This window comes from Taudactylus pleione, unplaced genomic scaffold (assembly GCF_031769625.1).
Source record: "Taudactylus pleione unplaced genomic scaffold, aTauple2 ptg000270l, whole genome shotgun sequence".
In the NCBI taxonomy this organism is placed as follows: domain Eukaryota; kingdom Metazoa; phylum Chordata; class Amphibia; order Anura; family Myobatrachidae; genus Taudactylus; species Taudactylus pleione.
The window spans coordinates 7,856,155-7,877,953 of NW_028284672.1; the positions used below are offsets into that span (position 1 = coordinate 7,856,155).

The window sequence follows — 21,799 nt, forward strand, 5'->3', positions numbered from 1 at the left end:
TGAAAATGTATGCAACCAATACCTCTGAATTTCTATTATCATGTAGGATTCAAGTATTTTTGCTAATATTTCTGCAGTGTGCTGGAGGGAATCTTCTTTTTTCTATAGATGTTATATCTGATCATCTAATTTATCTAAACATCACCTCAATCGAAATCAGGGTGCATCAATTTGCAACATGCATATTCAAAATCAATACACTTATAAACACAGTATGACTGTATACGGCTTGAACTGAAGAACGCAGATAATCATTTATTGCTGCATGATTAAAACCATATATTAGACATATAGTGCAAATGAGTAAATAATTCAATCATATATAGTAGAAGAATATAGTTATCAAGAAAATAAACTATTAAAAATTAGATAGATGCTAAAAGATGGTGAAGGTTCCTGTACAGTGTCCTGTTAAAAGGTCCTAATCTAAATGGCAATCAGTAATTGTGAATACAGTCATTGGCCTCAATAATAAAATCCTAGATAAAATCCAGCTTTAGAATTAATTACCAACCTTAAGGTGCACAGTCACATCCTAACCTTAGGCAATAATGCCCACAGTGGTGTGAAGTTGGAGTGGTGCTGCTGGAACCTGATGGATGGTGCCGGTCCATAAAAGTCCACAGTGATGTTCCAATGTTGAGTATAATAGATGCCAGAGGGGTCCTAGATGCGTTTTGCCATGGAGAACCCACAACTTCCTCAATAGCATGATCCCCTTAGTCCAAAATGGTGGCTTTAAATACCCTTATGTGGAAGTAGACAAGCAGCACCTGCGGAATAATTGATTATTCAATCAACCAAGCCGTACACTATTTCATACTTATTATTAGATCTAGAGCAAGAGTTAATATATATATATATATATATATATATATATGTATATATATATATATATATATACTGTTACAATCCCAATTGTAAGCTAAAATAAATAAAATCAGTAAGAAACACATACTCATTTAGTGGGGCCGATTCTCTGCGTCCGCTCAAGTGATATGTGTCTATAGCATGTGTATAGCGAACACGTGACTCAATCTAGCTTATTGGGAGCCAGCCTAATTGTAATCCGTCACGTGATGTAAACCATCACATCAGGCTGCACGGATAAGACAACCACAATGTGTAAAACATAGTGGAAAATCATATAGTGTAACTGATGTCATGTGCATGCGTAGATCTCAATATTGCGGTCTTTGAGTCTGAAGAAAGGCATATAATATGCTATGAGAATGGATATCTTTTAGCAATAGAATCACACATTCTCATTATTACAAAATTATACAATAAGGAATAATCCAAATAAGAATATAACAACCACGTTACTCGATCTGGCCTATTGAGAGCCAGTCTGATTGTAGTCAGTCACGTGGTATAAACAATCACATCAGGCCGCACGGATCAGACAGCCATGGTGTATATATGCAGAGCTCAGTGAAAGGTCACATGGTGTAAGCAATGTCATGTGACCATATAAACCTTCTCAATAAATTTGCGATATTTGAATCGAATGAAAGGCATATAGTATAATATGCGTATGGGTTTCTATTTGTAATAGAAATATAAATTTTCACAGTTACAAATCAATACAATAAGAAATAATCATAATGGGATAATAATAAAATTCACAGGAAGCTTTAGTGATCACATGGCATGTGTCAGAAGAGACCAAAATGGTGCCTAAAAAAATAAATAAAATAATAATTGATAAAACCTATGAAACACAATATTGTGGATTTAATTCATATGTACTGTATATTGGGAAACTGCCAAAAATAAATATGGTCTGAATATTCAAGCTTATAGAGAACATATCTATAGTGGTATAACACAGTATATAATTATCTGATGACTTAACACTGTGTGGAATCTATACACTCAGAATATAATTCATAGTATCATCTCTATAATCACAGAATACATAATTGGAATTGATTCAACTAAGGTTTTATTACAAAAAATGAGAGAAGGAACTCTCAGTAACAGGACACTATACAGGAACCATCATCACTTTTTGGCAACTATCTAATTTTTAATATTTTATTTTCTTGCTGACTATTTTATTCTACTCTATATTATTTGAATTATTTACTCATTTGCACTATGGGTCTGATTCAGACCTGGACGCTAAGCTGCGATCGCACACGATTGCCAATAGTCGTCCGTCTGCGTAAGCGTATGTGTCGCAGTGCTTGGGCATGAGCCAGTCACTGCGATCGGGAATCGTGCGCTCGTAGCACACAGACTGAGCGCTACTTTGAGTGACAGCGCTGATTGTGGATGGTTACAGGGGAAGGTCCTGGAAAACGGGGGAGTGGATGTGCGAACGCAGGCGTGTCTGAGCGTCTAAATGCCGGCCTTTAGGTGTGCATAATTAGCATAGAAGTTTCATTGTGCACGTCACCTGGTTGTGATCACAGTGCTTGTGGCGGGGTAGGGTCTACCTCAAGGCAGGTGCATTTCTAGAGAGGAGGGGACAGTGTGCAGTTTCCGACACCGGCCCCCTCCTCTCTGTCCAGTGGCCGGCAGCGCACTGAGCTGTGCGCGGCCAGCGCCGGAGTTATAGACTCTGGGCACTAGAATGCGCCCAGAGTCTATAGAGTATGCGCAGGTGGCCGCGGCGGCCATTTTCCCTGTACTGTGCATGCGCAAACGACGGGAAAATGGCCGCGGCGGCCATTTTTCAGTCATTTTTACACCGCCGGACCCCTGCACCGACGTGGGTCTCTGGAGAGGTAAGTAATACTATGGGTGCAGTGTGTGCGGTGGGGACTCCCCTGGACCAAGGGGCCCGTGTGCCCCACACACCCTGCACCCATTATAGATACGCCCCTGCCTCAAGGGCTGCGAGCAGCTCAGATGGCTCTCGATGTTACTGATTAATCATACACTTCCTGGAGATGACGTGTGCTAAGAAACAAAAGTGGGCGTCATTACAACGACGTGCAATCACTCTGCCGTCGCTCTCTAAGACATAGAGGGCGTCCTTAAGCCTGGCCGTGCGTTCGCAGAATTTGCATACACGGCACCTGACGGCTGCGAAACTGCGCTGCATTGCATCCGGGTCTGAATCGTTCCATATATATCTAATAAATGGTTTTAAATTTTTAATCATGCCGCAATAAATGATTATCTGCGTTTTTCAACTCAAGCCGTTTACAGTGATACTTTTATTCATTGCATTTATAAGTGTATTGATTTTGAATATGCATGTTGCTAATTGATGCACACTGATTTTGATTGAGGTGATCTTTAGATAAATCAGTTGATCAGATATAATATCTATATTTGTTTATTATTACACCACAAAAGTTACCGGGATAGGGATCGACAGGATCCCTCCCTGGCAATGGCTGCTTGCAAATGTGTGGTCTGCTGACCCCGTATGCGCACACCACAGTATTAGTGATCACTTTACTTTTACACATTGCAGGGATGATCCCCTATTGGAGTCCCTGTCCCTGGATCTGTTTTTTAATACATCTCTTTGAACCTTCACTTCTTATTGCTGTGATATGAGGTGACAAGAAATTATAATTATCGGGTCTGAGACCAAATAATTAATAAATATACTCCTTAATATAATAGCACACCATCATGCCCATACAATGTATAAGGATGTGGGATTAGGGAGGCCAATCCCGGGGCTTTTTTTAATTCCTGGGATGCCCGGGATACCCGAGATTGGCCTGGTTTAAAAAAAAATGCCCCCCACCCAGCCCCCACAGTTACATACCGACGGGGCTTTCGGCAGCGGCGTCTGTGTCCTGCAGAGCGGTGGGTCAGATTGGTGGTCCAGCTGGCATCGGGCTGCGCAGCGTAACCTCTGTACTCACGTCATGCTGCGCAGTGCCAGCAGGGGAAAGGGGGAGCCGGGCAGCGTGCAAGTACTCTAATGGAGCTGCTCAGTGCTGCCCGGCATTTAAAAAAATAAACATTTATGGCCAATGCTGGGATCAGGGTTGGAGGCTTCCAAACTCAGGATTCAATCCCGGTAATTTTTAGGTCAAAATCCAAAATGTTTTCAGGAGTTGGCGTGTTTTTTTCATAGTTGTTCGTTTTGCTACATGTTTTCTGTATAATTAACTGTATTCTTGAAATTGAAGTCACGCCTAGAAAGTGCATGGTTCCATAACACCACAAGCTTGGCCTTTGTTGTTACTGGTTTTATAGAAAATGTGTAAATTTTTTTAAAAATTAGATGCATCAGGAGGAACCAGGGATATTGAACTTGAGAGAAAACATAATATGCTGTATTACTGAAACTAGGGGTTTCCATTCAAACAGAATATTCCTTCTCACAATCTTTTTCCCCTCAGCCTCACTCATACATAGGGCCTCTTTCAGAGATGTACGCAAACCTCACGGTTTGCGTACACCTCCAAAGGAGTGGTACCTGCGCATGCGCAGAGTGGGTCCTGCGTTGTTGCCCCCTGAGCTATAGCATGTTTGGCAGGCTGCAACCATTTGGGGGTGAAGGCAGTGCTTGCCTCCTTTCCGGAAAATGTGTTGCCCCCATTTTCTGGGAGTGCCGAGGCCACGCAGACCTCCTGGCCTCAGCTACAGAGCTGCGAGGGGGGCAATCTGAGTAAGGGGTCTTTTCTCCTCAGATGCCTTCCAAAGATGAGTCCAAAGATGCAGCAGCCATGTGACCTGTGTCCATCTCTAAAATCAAGCCTATAGTTACCACCAACTTGAACATCACCAAAGTAAAAAACAACATTAATTTTACAATTTATACCGTATTGCTGCTCCATCAAATTTACCTTCATTTCGGCTAAAAAAATTTTGTTTTTAAAGTGTTTAAAATAAATAAATTATTCCAGTCTGGATTAGTAACAACTAATCATCACAGTCAAGATACAGATTACATATTTTTATTTAAATAAATCCATTTTGTTAGTATTCCCAACTCTACTGTAACGTGTTTTACAGTAACTAGGATGCATATTCTGTACAGTGTTCAAGACATAGTACCTGACATTGATGCATACTCTACATTTTAACAAGGTCTTATTCCCATCAAACTTGGAGCAAGATCGATTGATCCTATCACAGGGTGCAGCTGTCCAGTGGTGGGAGCTCAAGTTAACCCCTTAACAGGGGTGATAATGCCAGTCATGCAAACACTGGGATCTATGAAGGATAAAGATTATTATCTGGTACGTTTTATTTTTCACCTGGTACAGTTAAATTTTGTAATGTCGTTATTGAATTTCATTCAACACTAGAGAAAGTCACCAGCATAACGCAATAAACAGCCAGGCTATGTTTCTTCTAGTTGGAAGCCCTTCAGAATGAGCTATCTGCAAGGGAGATATTTTGGCAAAACCAGGGGAGCAAAGAAGAGGAACTTCTAAAGGAGTTAAACGTTCTTACGCTCTATGTGCTGGATGCAGCTAGAGATGGAAACACTCATAAGGTAAGGTAGATTCTGTGGCTGTAGCAGAACTTTCCTGGTCAGCGATACACATGATGCTGTACCCTTATAGTACACCGATGGCATTAACACTTTTTACTATAAGGGGTATATTTACTATTATGCAGGATTTTTTGAATTGGAGATGTTGCCCATAGCAACCAATCTGATTCTACTTAACATTTATCTAGCACCTTCTATATGATAATAGCTAGAATCTGATTGGTTGCTATGGGCAACATTTCCATTAATAAAAAACTTGCACTTTAGTAAATATTCCCCTAGGTCTTGAAAATCATGTGTGTAAGATATTTGTATCTCATCAGTCCTACTAACCGTGTCCTACATTTAGATTAGATTTAGAGATCGCATTTTATCACTGCACGAATCCTGCCAATCTTTGGAAGAAGAGTCTTTGTGTGAGGCCCAACGAAGAGCCAGTTGTAACCTAAACAGCTTGTCCATTAAGATGAGTCAACTCCCCTTTATAGGTAGGCATACTTCATATTTTCTGGTTGACTGTCAGTTTTAACTTTAGTCATTGTGGTAATAATTAACATATATATATATATATATATATATATATATATATATATACTGTATATAAAATAAAGATATATATCACAGAATCATAGCAATGTCCACAGCTATTTTCACACTGTTTTCTCATTGTCATTTAAAAAGATGATTAACATGCTGTGGCTGTTTGGAGTGGGAAGGGGGTGTCGCTGGCTTGTGTTCCCAGAACTTCAGCTCCAGCTTAATCAGATGTTCGTGATGTTGCAATGTTGAACCGATCTGCGATGCCGGCTGGAGGCGCCTTTTTCCTTGAGACGCCTGCTGCAGGCATTAGTATATTTTAGCACAAGTCCAAAGATGCAGTTTCAGTGCTACTGAGTCGATCTCTGAATCAGGAGCCCAGTTGGTTTAAGACTAAAGGACCCAATCCATTGTAGAATATTGGGAACAATCCTGGCAATTTCTCCGTGTCCTGCACATGATTACGGTTCTCTCAGAATTATTTCTATGAGCACATAATGTTACAGATTAGTTTGTCATTATTTGGCTACTTTACATAGACCCGCTCATTGGACCTGATTCAGACCCACTCGCGAGCGGCTGTCCGCTCGCAAGTGGGTCGATGTTATGGACTGAGCATGCGCACGACGGAGGGAGCTCCGTCGTGCGCATGCGCCAGACGCGACGAGCGAAGGAAAGTCCTTCGCTCGTTGTGTCCGATCAAAGGGGGCGTGCTGTCAATGTTGATTGACAGCACGCCCCCTTTGGTAGGCGTTCCGGGGGCGTGCCTCCCTGACGGGGGCGTTCCCACGGGAACGCCTCCCGTCAAAAGCCGGCCCACTGACATCACTAGTGATGTCAGTGGGAGTGATTTTGGCTCTGATAGAGCCAAAATCACTCCGGAGCTTGCGGTTGAAAACCTCAACCGCAGGCTCCGGCTCGCAATTTCGATGGTCGCGATGGTCATGACCATCGCGGCCATCAAAATGCACGCTCGTATAGCCTGTGGGTGGTGACCCACAGCTATACGAGCGTCCAGGAGGACGCTCCATTTTCATGGAGCCCGGCCCTCATTCAGAGCGTGCGCTCTGCTCAGAGCGTACGGCTCTGAATGAGGGCCATTGTCAGCAACTTTGTACAGAACAGTTGTTGCATAGAACCAATCACTCTGTACTTACAGTATTGCCCAGACCCCATTGTCAGCTAGTCACAGTACACAGTGCACACATCTATCAATGACAATTTGCAGATTCTTCCTTTGCTTAGAACATTCATTTTATAACCCTTCTTCCATTACATGCAATTGGATTCCTCACAATTACACAGAAACTACTGCTGCATAATACACAACACACAACACACAACTATTGCCTGTCCTTCATTACACATTTGTTTGCTCCCTCCTGTGATACTGAATTGCCACTGTCACACTAATGGTGGGTACACACTGGGCGATATTACTGAGCGACTGCACGATTACGACATCGTAATTGTGCAATCGCTCAGTAATCGTGCACAAATTGTGCACCTCTATGTCGGAAACGACCAGCGATGCGCACTCCCGCTGGTCGTTTCCGACATTGTCCATCGCCTGAACATGCGGCACAATCTGACGACCTCGTCAGGTTGCTGCATGTTAGGGAATGGGGGAGAGAGCCCGGCGCTGAATGATATCGTTAATGATATCGTTCAGCGGCTGTGCTCAATGTCAGTAACGACAATGAGCACAGCCTGCCAGGGACACACTACACGATATCGCTCAGGGAGCATATCGTGTAGTGTGTACGCACCTTAAGGACCCCGTTTATTAACGATTGATATTCTTGTTATCACTCCTTACTAATCTTAAATGGTGCTCCAACCAATCCGCTCCTAACTGTCATCTTACTGGCTGTGTTTGAAAAATGACAGTTAGGAGGTGATTGGTTGGAGCACCATGTAAGATAAGTAATGGGTGATAAGAAGAATATCACTCGTTATAAAACGGGGCCCCATAGGTTTTATGTTGCTTTCCTCTGAAATATTAGAATGCACTGTATGAATGGTTTAAGTTAATATACCTTTGTCCTTTTATCTGGCTTACCAACTAAATATTTCCAGCCCCTGTTCATAGGCGAAACTAGAGATCTGGTAATGGGTGGTCCCAGTTTTAGTTTCCGTGATCAAACCTCTGTGTCTCTCCAGACCCCCCAATGTATCCATCCCCAGGCCCCTCTATGGTTCTACAGGCTCTCAGTGTCTCTTTATCTCCAGGGCCCCTTGTCTCCCACCAGGACCCCCTGGGCCTCTCCATCCCCAGGAACTCCTGGGTCTATCCAACCTCAGGCCAATGTGCACCTCTCTGCCCCAGTGTGTCTCAGCGTCATTCCCCAGCCCGTGTCACCCCAGCCCTATGTTAACTCCAACCCCCCCCCCTAGCCCTGTGCAGTCAGCTCCAACCTCCCCCCACCCCCCCTGCAGTCACCGCCACCGCTGCCGGCACTTACCTGCTGGCTGCTGCTACTCTGTTTGGCTGCTTGTGGGAGGATGCGCAGCAGCCATTTTTCTTTTTAAGTAAGCTTCTGCGCAGTGCACAGAAGCTGTAGAACAGAGCTGCCTGATCAGAGCTGAACTCCGATTGCGGCAGTGGGCGTGTGAGGGTGCAGGGCGGCCCTCGGCCACTGTAGGGAGCAGCCCTGGATGGTGATGGGCGGGCAAGCCAGGCAGCGGCTGATCGGCGAACTGGGATAATGGGTGGTCCTGTGCACCCCCGGACCACCACCCAGTTTTGCTTATGCCTGTGATTATGCATAACTAAGAAAGGACCATGTTTAGGATACATACCCTTTATCAAAGGTCTTGTTTTTTTTTAAATTAATTTAGGGGTCACCCTTCAGTACAGATGAGGTTGGCTGATTTCTGTTACTTGCCAATGTTTAATATCTCCCACCTATATTACAATATCAAATAATTATGTCTTTCTGAATATAATGCCAGAACATTGATAGTATAGTACATCCAAGTGGATTCCCCTCTTTCTATACATATACACACTACTTACAATGATGATGTGAAAATAAACATATGACTCTGATAATGGTGACATAAGTACAATTAAATCCACATGGGGGAAAGTGACCACAATCACACAGAGAGGCATTTATCAAATAACCACCTCAGGTGACTATTTTATTTTCCAATTTTTCTTTAATCCACTTTAGAAGATATCCCCATCGACTGGTCAAATGTTTTCCTAAAAAGGTTTTTACTTGGAGTTTATTTTATTTAGAATTTATCCAAACGTACAATTAGGGAGGCCAATCCCGGTGGTTGTTTCAATCCCGGGATGCGCAGATTTGACTTAGTTAATGGGGCGAGCGAGCATGGCAGAATGGGTGCGCCGGCGTAGCGTGACCTCTGACATCACATCACGCTGTGCACAGCCGGACAGTGTGAGCACCTGCAGCATTGGTTGCCTGGCTCTGTGCAGCATATATCTATGTATGATATAATCTATAGCAACACTGAAAAATTGCAGTTTTAGTTTATGTACAACAGTCAGTGAGCGTAGTTATAATGGATGTAGGATCTGCGGTGCAGGGCCCCCGAAACCAGGGGGGCCCGCACCGCCCACCCTGCACCCATATTATCTAAAACGTACCCATCCAAGTTCTTGTGTCGGGTTTTTGCGTTTGCGTTTTGCGCATTCTTGTGAGGAAATCGCTGGGAAAATGGCAGTCGCGCCATTTCTCCGGCGATCTGTGCATGTGCAGTAGACTCTGGGCATACTCTAGTGCCCAAAGTCTACTGATTCTTCAGTGGCCAGCCAGTCGTGTCAGTCGGCTGCCGGCAGCCGGGGTGAGAGGAGGGGTCCCGTGATGGGGGATGCACACGGGCCCCCTCCTCTCTAAAGATGCCCCTGCCAACAGTCATAATATGGAAACGTCTATAAGAATGATGGTTATGTGATGGTACTTGTGAGAAGAAACATGGCCTACAGCAGTGGTTTCCAAACTTTTTTGAAGTACGGCACCCTAGTGCATCAGAGTTGTTTTCACGGCACCCCTAAGCCAAAAGTTTTTTATTTAAAAATTCAGAAAACAATGTAGTGAAGTAGTAAAGTGAAGTAAATTGTGCTGACCTGTCATCCTTAGGGTCAGTTATGTGATGGTGGACAGGTTTGTGCTTCTGTTTGTCCACATATTTACATTACATTGACCATAAATAATTTGATTTGGTGCTGGACCACCAACCTGAGGCACCCCTGCAAGTGTACCGAGGCACCCTGGGTGCCACGGCGCACAGTTTGGGAACCATTGGCCTACAGTATAAATCGTTCCTTACAGATGATACATTGTAACGCATCACCTGTATATACAACAGGTAGAAGCATCTGACCCAGCTAAAACTGAGCAGACAATTACTCACACAAACCACATTGGGCCTAAATCTATTTACTTTGCTCTGATGGGGAAAAATGTAAATTGTGCAGACATAGAGCCTGATGCAGAGGTTGATGCATTTTTGTTCTCAGCAGCTGTGCGAAAATATGCAAAAACCGCAGGAGGCTTCTTCTGTAAAAAGACACCCACTGCCAGCTTCTCTGATCCACCTCTTGCATCCAAAGACCAAGACCGTGACCATCAGCTGCAGCATCGGACATTTGAGTACCCTCAGGCTACTCAGGAAGACCAACAAAACTAAACTGCCAGGGCCAGTGAACCTGCGTCTCAGGCTTCAGTACGCCTAAAAAATGGGCCGACGCACCTATTTTCTGGAACGCTCCCTGTCGCCGCCTCGAAATGCCTTCAACCTGTCAATCAGGCTACAGGCATCGGCAGCACCATCGGGAGACATACACTGCACAGTCCCAAATACATTGGTCAATTGCAACCAAATTGGGACTGTGTCCGGGGCTGAGTCAAGCCCATGACTGGCAGTGGGTGTATACTCTGTATCGCCATATAAACATAAAGCTGCCAAGTATCTATTTGCTAGAAACAAAAGTGGGCAGTATTTTCCCTATATGTAAAAAATGAAATGCATTAAAACCACTTGCATCACAACATAGGGCCTGATTCAGAGCCATTCGTAAGTGGCAGCTCGTTCGCTCCGAGCGATGTTTGGCCAACTGCGCATGCGTACGGATCGTTATACGCATGCGCGAACCAGTCAGTGCGGACGAAATTCATGTGCTCACAAAATAGCGAATGCCTGCTAATTTGAGTGACAGGATGAGGCGTATGTGGGTGGTAACAGGGGAAGGTGCTTGAAAACGAGGAGTGGAGATCCGATCGCAGGCGTGCTTAAAGGTCAAAACGGGCGTTTTATGGGTGTGCACATTTAAAACAGCAGCGTCATTGACCACGTCACTGGGTTATTTTATAGCCAGAACTGCTCGCAAAATTGTGGTAGCAAAAACCAACCACAAGAATAGCGAGCAGCTCATACCCTGTTCGATGTACTCGATTAATCTAATAAATAGCGGACATGACGTAGGATGCGAGCGGACAGGGGGCGCAGTTTCCCAAAAAACTACCGCAAGTTTTGTTCGCTCGTTCAGACCTAGAGGCGTGAACAGACCGCAAACAGCGAACGGTTCATTTGAATAGCCACCCCTATTTTCTGGACGAGCGAGCGCAAATAGCGATCAGGCCCATAGTTTGCAACAAGGTGCAGCTTTACACTCTTTGGAGTGTGCCCTCCAGCTGTTGTTTAACTACAAGTCCTAGCATGCCTTTCACAAGGTTTAGCAATGCCAAATAGCAAAAATGTGGCAGGGCATGCTGGGATATGTAGTTCTACAACAGCAGGGGGATGTCTATTGCCCACTCATACTAAAGCTTGATCTGCTAAGTAGATGGTTTGTAGATTCACATGTGACAGTATGGTCAGTGGTCCCTCATATAGCATGAGTACCCCGGTCATCCAGTATTGATGAATCCTTTTTATTTAAACTGCTTCAGTGTTTCTTAAAGATGAAAACAGTACACGTTTAGTACCTTAAGTACATTACCACCATCCAGTCTTCCAGAGTCATATTGTGCATTGTGAATTGTCGGTAATGGAGGATTTGTTCGGGTGTGGATTGAAAGATGCACAGTAAAAAGGTAGATAATGCCTAGATATACACCAGATGTTAGGCAGGCAATAGGTTGACAGGGACAAAAGGTCAAAAGGGTGACACTCTAAAAGTAGACATGTAAGACAGTCGACAGGTGCAAATGGTCAAAAGGTTGAGACAAAAATTGTCGACACAAAAATGGTCGAAACATGTTTTGTTTTTTCTGACCCTAATCATCCTAACACTAACCCTCCCCTTTGTACCTAACCCTAGCCCTCCCTCCTGGTGCCTAACCGTCGGGGTAGGTGCCTGACCCTAACTGTCCCTTCTAGTGCCTAACCCTAACCCTCTGGCAAGTGCCTAACCCTAACTCTCCGTCCTGGTGCCTAACCTAAACCCCCCAAAAATAAAAATCATGAGTCGACCATTTATGTGCTGACCTTTTGGCCATGTCGACCATTTCTACCTGTTGGCCTTCTTACATGTCAACCTTTAGGGTGAAGATTAAGGTTAGAAAAAAAGTGTGTCGGTCATTGCTGTGTCGAATTTTTGACCCTGTCGACCATTTGCACATGTCGACCTTCTTACATGTTGACTTTTAATGTCACAACCTTTTGTCCCTGTGGACCTAATGACTGTCTAACATCTGGTGTCTATCTAGCTATTGTCGACCTTTTTACTGTAGATCTTTAGACCGGATCCCATTTTGTTCTTGTGTTACAACTTAGAAGTGGATTTATTTTCCAGCAGGTGATACTACAGAAGAAAAGGAACAACAGCTGATATTTTCCCTGGTTGTACGGAAAACTACAGAAAAATTAATAGAATTCATTGACAATTTGGTGGAGGAGTCGGAGCGGGTGAGCAGCCAGCTGAGAGAGTGGCAGAAGAGCAGAGAACACACTAGTGAGGACATAGTTAAAGCAAAGCGAGGAGAGGTAAGCTGGTAAAGATACTGATACGTTTTCCTCCACACCATCTTTCTACTCTCCTAGATGATTATTTATTACCAAGTATTTATATAGCACACACATATTCTGCAGTGTTTTATAGAGAATATTGATCCATTCACATCAGACCCTGCACCAGTGGAGTTTACAATCTCAATTCCCTACCACATGCATATTCACTTACACACTAGGATTAATAATTTGTTGTGACCCATTTAACCTACCAGTATATTTTTGGAGTGTGGGAGGAATCTGGAGTACCTGGAGGAAACCAAGGCAAGCACAGGGAGAATATACAAATTCCACACAGTTAGGGCCGTAGTGAGAATCGAACCCACAACCTCCGTGCTGAGGCAGTAATGCTAACCATTACACCATCTGTGCTGCCTCACTGCTGCATCAGTGTCATTCAAGGGCAAGCGGCAGTAAGGTATTTTCCCTCTAGACCTGTCACTTTTGCCCTACAGGCCACCAACCGTATGTTTTTAGAATCACACATTAAGTAGCTGGCTGCAACCACTTCCCAGTCCTCTAGGTCTAATAGGGGGATGCAGTTGGATGCCGGCAGTCAAAATACTGATGCCAGAATCCCGCAGCCCGGCATAATGCCAGCGCCGATAACCCAATGGATGTCAGGATACCGGCGTGGGCATCCAAACCGCAGGAAGCCGAACGTTCGGACGGCTGTAAGTATGCTCGTTAAGCCTGGGTGGGCGGGTTAGGATTAGGCAGCCCCGGGTAGATTTAGGGTTAGGTTACAGGAAGGGGGAGATAGGGTTAGGCACCCCTCCAGGAGGGTTAGGATTAGGGTGCTGCAATGGGGGTTAGGGATAGGCACCATCGGGGAGGAGGTTAGGGTTAGGCACCACTATGGGAGGGTTAGGGGGGAAGAGGTAAGGATTAGGCTACTTACCAGCCCTAGTCTGGATTTTCAGCGTTCAGGCTTTCACTGTCGGTATGCCGGCAACTCATACCGATTCCCTAATAGGGGCCCATTTATCATTCTATATTTGTGGCTATATCCCTGAAAAGGAATCAGTATGATTAACCGCATGGCCGGCAGCTCTCCAGGCACATCACAAGGACCGGCTTCTTTCGGAATCCCTGTACCTGCATGTGTCGGATGATAAATTCCGGTGATAGGATCGCATCTTGTACTGCGATCGTGAGCGGTAATGTTATGTCCAGATCGCATTGTAATCATTAATAAATGGGGCCCATAGTCTGTCAACACTCATTGCTGGTCCAGTTTATCCCCATCTCTAATAAACATTGGAACATTGGCCCTGATTCAGACCCACTCGCAAGCGGCTGTCCGCTCGCAAGTGGGTCGATGGTCTGCACTGAGCGTGCGCACGACGGAGGGAGCTCCGTCGTGCGCATGCGCCAGACGCGACGAGCGAAGGAAAGTCCTTCGCTCGTTGTGTCTGATCAAAGGGGGCGTGCTGTCGATGTTGATTGACAGCACGCCCCCTTTGGTGGGCGTGCCGGGGGCGTGCCTCCCTGACGGGGGCGTTCCCAAGGGAACGCCTCCCGTCAGAAGCCGGCCCACTGACATCACTAGTGATGTCAGTGGGAGTGATTTTGGCTCTGATAGAGCCAAAATCACTCCGGGCCTTGCGGTTGAAAACCTCAACCGCAGGCTCCAGCTCGCAGTTTCGATGGTCGCGATGGTCACGACCATGGCGGCCATCAAACTGCACGCTCGTATAGGCTGTGGGTGGTGACCCACAGCTATACGAGCGTCCAGGAGGACGCTCCATTTTTATGGAGGGCGGCCCTCATTCAGAGCGTGCGCTCTGTTCAGAGCGTACGGCTCTGAATGAGGGCCATTGTGCCTGGCATAGAGGACAATAGAGTTGGTAAGTGCAGACTAAAGCAGATATAGCTCAGCGCCCATGTAGTAATAGCCTGTTCTGCAATATTCTCATATGCATAAAGTGCAGGCTGCCCGGAAGTCAGATGCAGTGCAGCTACAGTATATCTGGTGACATGCAGCCATCGCTGCAACCTAGAGATATTGACAGGGACTGCATGCAGAGATTAAAGTAATGAGCAGTACTTGATAAGGGCAGGGATTGTCATGAAAATCATTTGCTGAATAAATCGTATGGTCTACTGAGAAAAACTCCAGATTATAAATCCCCACCTAAGCATAAAGCTCCTTCCCATGCACACATGTACAGGTTGGGGTCCCATCTGCCGAAACAGTACTTGTCCTGATGGGACTACTGTAGTCATTACTAGTGTACTTTCCTGGCCTGGCAGAGTAGCAACTAACTGTGGACATTTAACGGCCCCCATACATCAGAGATTAATTGCAGCAATCGTGCAATTTGCAATCGATTGTGTATAAAAATCTTTCCCTTTTTCAATCGATTGTGGCAATTCTGCAATCCGCAATCGATTGAAAAAGGGAAAGATTTTTATACACAATCGATTGCAAATTGTACGATTGCTGCAATCAATCTCTGATGTATGAGGGCCTTCAGATGCAGATGCAGTGGTGCAGCAGTAAGGGTCATTACATAATTGCTGCTCATAAACAGGGTTATAAATATAATACAAGAATCTGCACTGATGTAATAGAAATTACACTTGTACAGTATTCACAAATAAAATATAATAAAATCAGTATTTATTAAAACATATCACACGTGGTAATAATCACTATAATATTACATGCAGAGACTCTCTTCAGGTTTTCACATATATCAGTCAAAACAATATTTGTAACATATAATCCAAAGCCAGCAACTATTCAATTTAAAAGTAGCAGTTATATTACAATATTAACAGTCTTGATTAGAAATGTAGTTGCAGCATGACTGTTTTCTGTTTCTGTGGGGTTTATTTACTAAGCCTTGGATGTAGAAGAGTGAACAGATATAAAGTACCCGCCAATCAACTCCTAACTGTCTTGTTACAGGCTGTGTTTGAAAATTGACAGTTAGGAGCTGGTTGGTTGGTACTTTATCTCCGTTCACTTTATCTCCATCCAAGGCTTAGTAAATATACCCCTGTGGCTGATAATATTAAGATATGAAAATTCAATAAAGTCACAAATTGTTAGGAATGTATTAGAACGGAGGTTCCTGTTTTTTATTATTTTGGACACAGTGTCAGTTGTCAAACAAAATCCCAGAGCCATGATTATATTGCTGCTGGTGGAGATATATGTTGCCATATAACATTAGTTGCTGCAGCTGTCACCGGCAATTACCTCCAGCAAATACTCATATAAGTTGCACTCTATAGGTGATGTGTAGCCTAGAGTGGCAAGTTAGATACAAATGCTGAGTAGCAGAAACCGCACTTACAGTTACCAATAGGTTACCAATAGGTAGGAGTGAAATTGGTATGAAATACTCATACCGACGATTGAAGCCCCCTAGGTTCAAAATCCCGACAGGAGGTGGTAAGTAGGGTAACCCTCCCCTGCCCACAAATCCCGACAGCGGAAGCCCGGCAGGGGTGAAGATCCCGAAGCTACAAAAGGTGAGTACAACTAACCCTATTCTACCCACGTGGATGAAAAAGTCTGTCACGTGGATGAAACGCGTTGGAGCCCTATTCAAGACAAACCGACGGCCCTTTCCTAATAGAGCAATGAGCCAGAAAGTAAGCCTGAGGGGAGACTGAGACCGGAGATCGGAGACAGCCGGAGCAAGCTGCAACTCCTGCACTAAAGACGGGACGCACCGTTCACATCCTGACAGCACAGAGCGCCGTAGCATGAACCGGCATATGAAATCCACTCCATGTCTCAGGGTAAGATAGGGAAAGTCACCCACGGGCACTGCACCACAGCAGCGGGCACCTATTATACCCACCAAAAGAGAGTATAAACATATACCGCCTCATTCCTACACTGTATTAAATATTAAATATTATTATTAATTCATTTCATTATCACCCTTATTCTATTTACATCTATTTACTTATGCTTGGTCAGGGGCGCCGAGAGGGGGGGAGCGAGTGCTAATTAACTGGGCCCGGGCTTGCTGGAGGGGCCCGGTGGGGGCCCAGGTCTGGCACCACTCCCCACTTCACAGCAGCCACAGCAGTCTCCTATGCCTGTGGGGGGAGCGATCAAGCTGATCACGCCCCCCACTGGTTATGCACTGGGCTGAGGGGGCTCACTGCAAAATGTTTTTTGAATAAATAAATCCCGCTATTAGGTCCCCTTTTACCCGGGCCCGGCGCGGCTTTTGGTGGGCTTGTGCTGGGTACACACTAGACACTATTGGTGAGTACACACTAGGCGATTAAAGTGGACAACTGAACGATAACGATATCGTTATCATTCAGTCGTCCACTTTATCATCCATTTGTAGCACAAAAACGAGGAACGATAACGACGACGCGCGTTTCTGCGGGTCATTCGTCATCATCGTTCATCGGGTTAACATGCAGGCCAACCTGACGATGTTTTCAGGTTGCCGCATGTTATGGGATGGGGGAGAGAGCCCGGCGCTGTACGATATCGTTATTGATATCGTTCAGTGGGTGTGCTCAATGTCATGAACGACATTGAGGACACCCTGCCGGGGACACACTAGACGATATCGCTCAGGAAGCATATCGTCTAGTGTGTACGCACCATATGTCGTCCGATACGGCAGATCAGAGCAACATATCAGGCACATCGTCTAGTGTGTACCCGCTATGTCACTGATGATGCGCACTCATGTGCGTCATCAGCGACATCCTCCATCGGGATATCGTTAGCAAGGGACCCAGCTCTGCCGATGCTGGATCCCCCCACCGGGTCCTGTCACTGACGAGGTTGGGCACAGTAGACATTGTTTAGTATGTACCTGGCTTTAGTTAGCCGGTTCAGTAGGACCCAGGGTAGCCGGCTAAGGAATCCACATACAGCGGCCGGCTCTTGTATTCCTTGTTCTCTCTCTCCGTACATATACTCCAAATATATACATATTACATGGTTTGGGCCTGACACAAATTGGGCATAATGGGCATAATATACATTAGAAATAGCAGCTCGTTAAATATTGTAGCTATGAGAATATGCTGAGGTTGGTGTATACATCATGAGATGAGTGCAGGTCGGCACCAGTAACATATTATATCTGATGTTAGGACACACCCTTGCTGTGCTAACAAATTATACAAATATAAATTCAGGTGCACAGATATTAATCTATATATGTAATTTTGTACAACTCTCAATGATCGCTTATCAAAAAAAGCAGCTGCCAATTTAGGAACGGGTTTGCTTAGACACACTTAAAAGATATATATTTCTCAAAGAGAGTGCTTAATTATAGTAATTATTATAATGTATTTAAAGATTTAAAAAAAACACATAGTACACCATAGTTTACCATCATTGGAAAACATCAAATGTTAAAACAATTTTCAATACATAAATAAGACAGACTCCCTTAGTAGCGTTTTTAGGAGTACAGAGAAATAATGTATCAGTATTGTATCAATTCATCACATCACTTGCAGCGGCTGTAATCTGTGCATAGGAAAATGCATAGGAAAATTCCAATATAGTTGAAAAATAAGAATCTGTTCTCCTGATATTATAATAATGCGATAAGTAAAGTTGCACCTTGGGTAAGTTAACTTTGTAATTAAGATGCCTGCACAGTGTCAGTTCTTATATTAGTGGCCAGCGCTTACCTCTACTTCCCCCGCCCTGTGCCGAACTTCTTTCACCAAGCTGATTCTGGATGGTAGGCACAGCGCCAGGATATAACCCCAGAAGGGGTCCAACAGCCACGAGGTGTTCCTTTATAGTCGTCAGTGGGGGAGGGAGCGCCCCGCCATCTGGGGTGAGTGTGAAGACCAGGATTAGCAGTAAATAAAATAAATTAATCAGAGAGCATCCAAATAATGAGCTCTAACGCATTTCTCCTTACTGGTTTTTTCAGAGTGGTGTCCTCATCTGGGGTTAGTGCTGTGCATACCATCCTTCTATCATGGTGTACAGTAGCTACAGTTGCAAAATATTTTTTTTTCTTGACGTGAACTCCTTATTTCCAACTTTCCTTTTATCCAGGCATTTTCATGTATAGTCTTTACCTGTAGATGAGCTTGTCAGTGTGTAAGATATTCCTCTCCATTTTCGCTTCATCAACCACCTGTGATAAGCTGGTGTATAAAACGAAAAGACAGTAAACATAGTATAATACATACATACTAGAATACATAAAACAATAGCAAATTGTTACGGCTTGCAATTGGCTCTAAATATCTTCTATAACTCCCCTCCCCTATCTGCAATGTCATGTATAGTCTTTACCTGTAGATGAGCTTGTCAGTGTGTAAGATATTCCTCTCCATTTTTGCTTCATCAACCACCTGTGATAAGCTGGTGTATAAAACGAAAAGACAGTAAACATAGTATAATACATACATACTAGAATACATAAAACAATAGCAAATTGTTACGGCTTGCAATTGGCTCTAAATATCTTCTATAACCCCCCTCCCCTATCTGCAATGTCATGTATAGTCTTTACCTGTAGATGAGCTTGTCAGTGTGTAAGATATTCCTCTCCATTTTTGCTTCATTAACCACCTGTGATAAGCTGGTGTATAAAACAAAAAGACAGTAAACATAGTATAATACATACATACTAGAATACATAAAACAATAGCAAATTGTTACGGCTTGCAATTGGCTCTAAATATCTTCTATAACCCCCCTCCCCTATCTGCAATGTATGGATGGTGAAAACCAGGAAATGTAGCCTTGGGTTGGGGGTCATGGTGAAAATATATATCCTAGGAGGTATATGTCTAATATTTGTGAACTATTCCATCTGTGTCAACAAAAATTAATAAGAATTTATAATCATTGCTATTGTTCAATGCTTCTCTGGCAGATCATGATGCACTTAATTGACGAGTTTGAAGTTCATATCATGAAAAGGTTAACAGGTGTTGACTCTGCCTATTGCAGGCTGGAATATGTGAGAGAACACTGTAAAATACAAGGACTAATGGCAAAGGTAAAGAACATATAGTAATCATATGCTATTAATATTATTCTGAAATAAGTGTTTATTTAAAAGTATTTATACAACGCCATAAAAATAATTAACTATTTAGCTAATTACAGTAGCTCATGTTTTCCTAATTTACAGTATATCCCCACACTGATATTTATGAGATCATTGATACCCTTTTTAACACTTAATTCCCGAGTCCAGCCCGGGTCACCAAATACGAGTTTCAAGCTGTGTCACAGTGGTTTGAAACCCATTTACACGGCAAGCTAGACCCGAGTTATTGCCATTGCTTCTCATCTGCCAGTGCTTAGAGATATCATCATCTCCAAGCGCCGGTGAGCCGGCTGTTCCTATGCTGTAAACGGGACCCAGGTGGGAAGACCCGGATCACCCATTTAAACTGCTCCGTATCCCGGGTCCAACCCTGCTTGCTACCCAGGTTGGATTGCCGGGTTACTGGACCCGGGTTATTTTTCGGGGACCTGTTTACACTGAGCCATGGCCTATGTTGACATGGCAATAACCCAGGTTATTTGGCCAGTGTAAAATGGGTATTACAAACATTACCGATTTGTTTGCCATGGAAAACAATAATAGTTATAGTATGGATGGGACATATAACAAGTATTTATTTACTAATAAACCTATAAAAATGGCATATCTATAATGTGTGTAGGGTGTGCAATGCGCATGGGCCCCTGGGTCCACGGGGGCCCACAACAAAAGCTCTGCACCCATACATAATACCTAATTCTCCGGCATGCAGTTTCCATTTTCTCGAAGTTCTGACCATGAGCAGTAGAAAAATAACCTGGAACATGGCGCGGGCACCATGTTCCCAGAGACCTGTTCCTGGAGAATCGGCAACTGCGCCAGCGAGAGGGTGGCTACAGAGACTGCACACAGGACCCCTCCTGTGTTATGCCATCCCTGACCTATATATTACACACTGCTTTACAGACATTGTTTAGTCATTCACATCAGTCTTTGCCACAGTGGAGTACAATCTATGGGCCCCATTTAACAACCATACTTATAAACACCTGCATATTTCATTTAGTAACACAGTGATAATAATTAATATGCCATTCGTAGTAAACATTACTTACCCCTCCAGTGAAGTCCAGCAAAATCCTGCTCCTCGGCAGCATATCTCTCCTAGTGACAGGCTCTTGTGTCATGCACATGCGCGGTGGCCAGTCTGTGCCTCCGCATTACACTTTCACCCTGATAGGACTTGGCAATGCCTGGAAAGCTTTGCTGAAGCCGGAAATGCAATTGTGTAAGGGGCACAGTGACAAACAGCGGTAAGATGATCCTACCACTGTATGTTACATACTGAGAGGAGGACAAAACCGCTTTAGCGAGTGCACATATATTTTTTTTACACAACCATGAGTAATACATCAGTAAAACAGAAAAAATGAAAACACAATCAATGTGACCACAAAACATACAGCACCAGCACTGCTACAAGCAATCACTGATCACACTAAGTAGCCATGCAGTTAATAATGTAAAACCTCAAATCAACCTTAAAATCATTTATGGAAGGCTGCCAAGTTGCATATAAAAGCTAAATAGTTAAAAACTAATATAGATAAACTAGCTATATTGTGGATGGAGTGTGAACATCATCATCTTCACCCCTATTACATATTTGAAGTGTAGAGTTGTTGTTTTTTTTAGTTTTGACTAACTGTTTCCTATGCATGGTTTACACTGTACAGGGCCAGATTAACAATGAGGGAGATGGGAATATACCCCCAGGCCACTTAAAAATAGGCCCTATTATCATGAGAGCATGATGATGACCAGTCGCCCAGCTAACCATAAATCACCTCAGAATATTATGCATTTTTTATATTTACATATTTAG

General features: G+C 43.9%; 1 protein-coding gene across 1 annotated transcript in view; it reads left to right on the forward strand.

The window, feature by feature from the left end:
• LOC148513765 (uncharacterized) overlaps window positions 1-21,799 on the forward strand; it is a 160,579-nt gene that overhangs the window by 87,641 nt on the left and 51,139 nt on the right. The window contains exons 19-23 of the mRNA XM_088481433.1: window positions 5,011-5,162; window positions 5,282-5,422; window positions 5,772-5,910; window positions 12,729-12,919; window positions 19,795-19,920. Of these exons, the coding sequence (XP_088337559.1) occupies window positions 5,011-5,162; window positions 5,282-5,422; window positions 5,772-5,910; window positions 12,729-12,919; window positions 19,795-19,920 (749 nt within the window). The remainder of the gene's footprint in view (window positions 1-5,010; window positions 5,163-5,281; window positions 5,423-5,771; window positions 5,911-12,728; window positions 12,920-19,794; window positions 19,921-21,799) is intronic.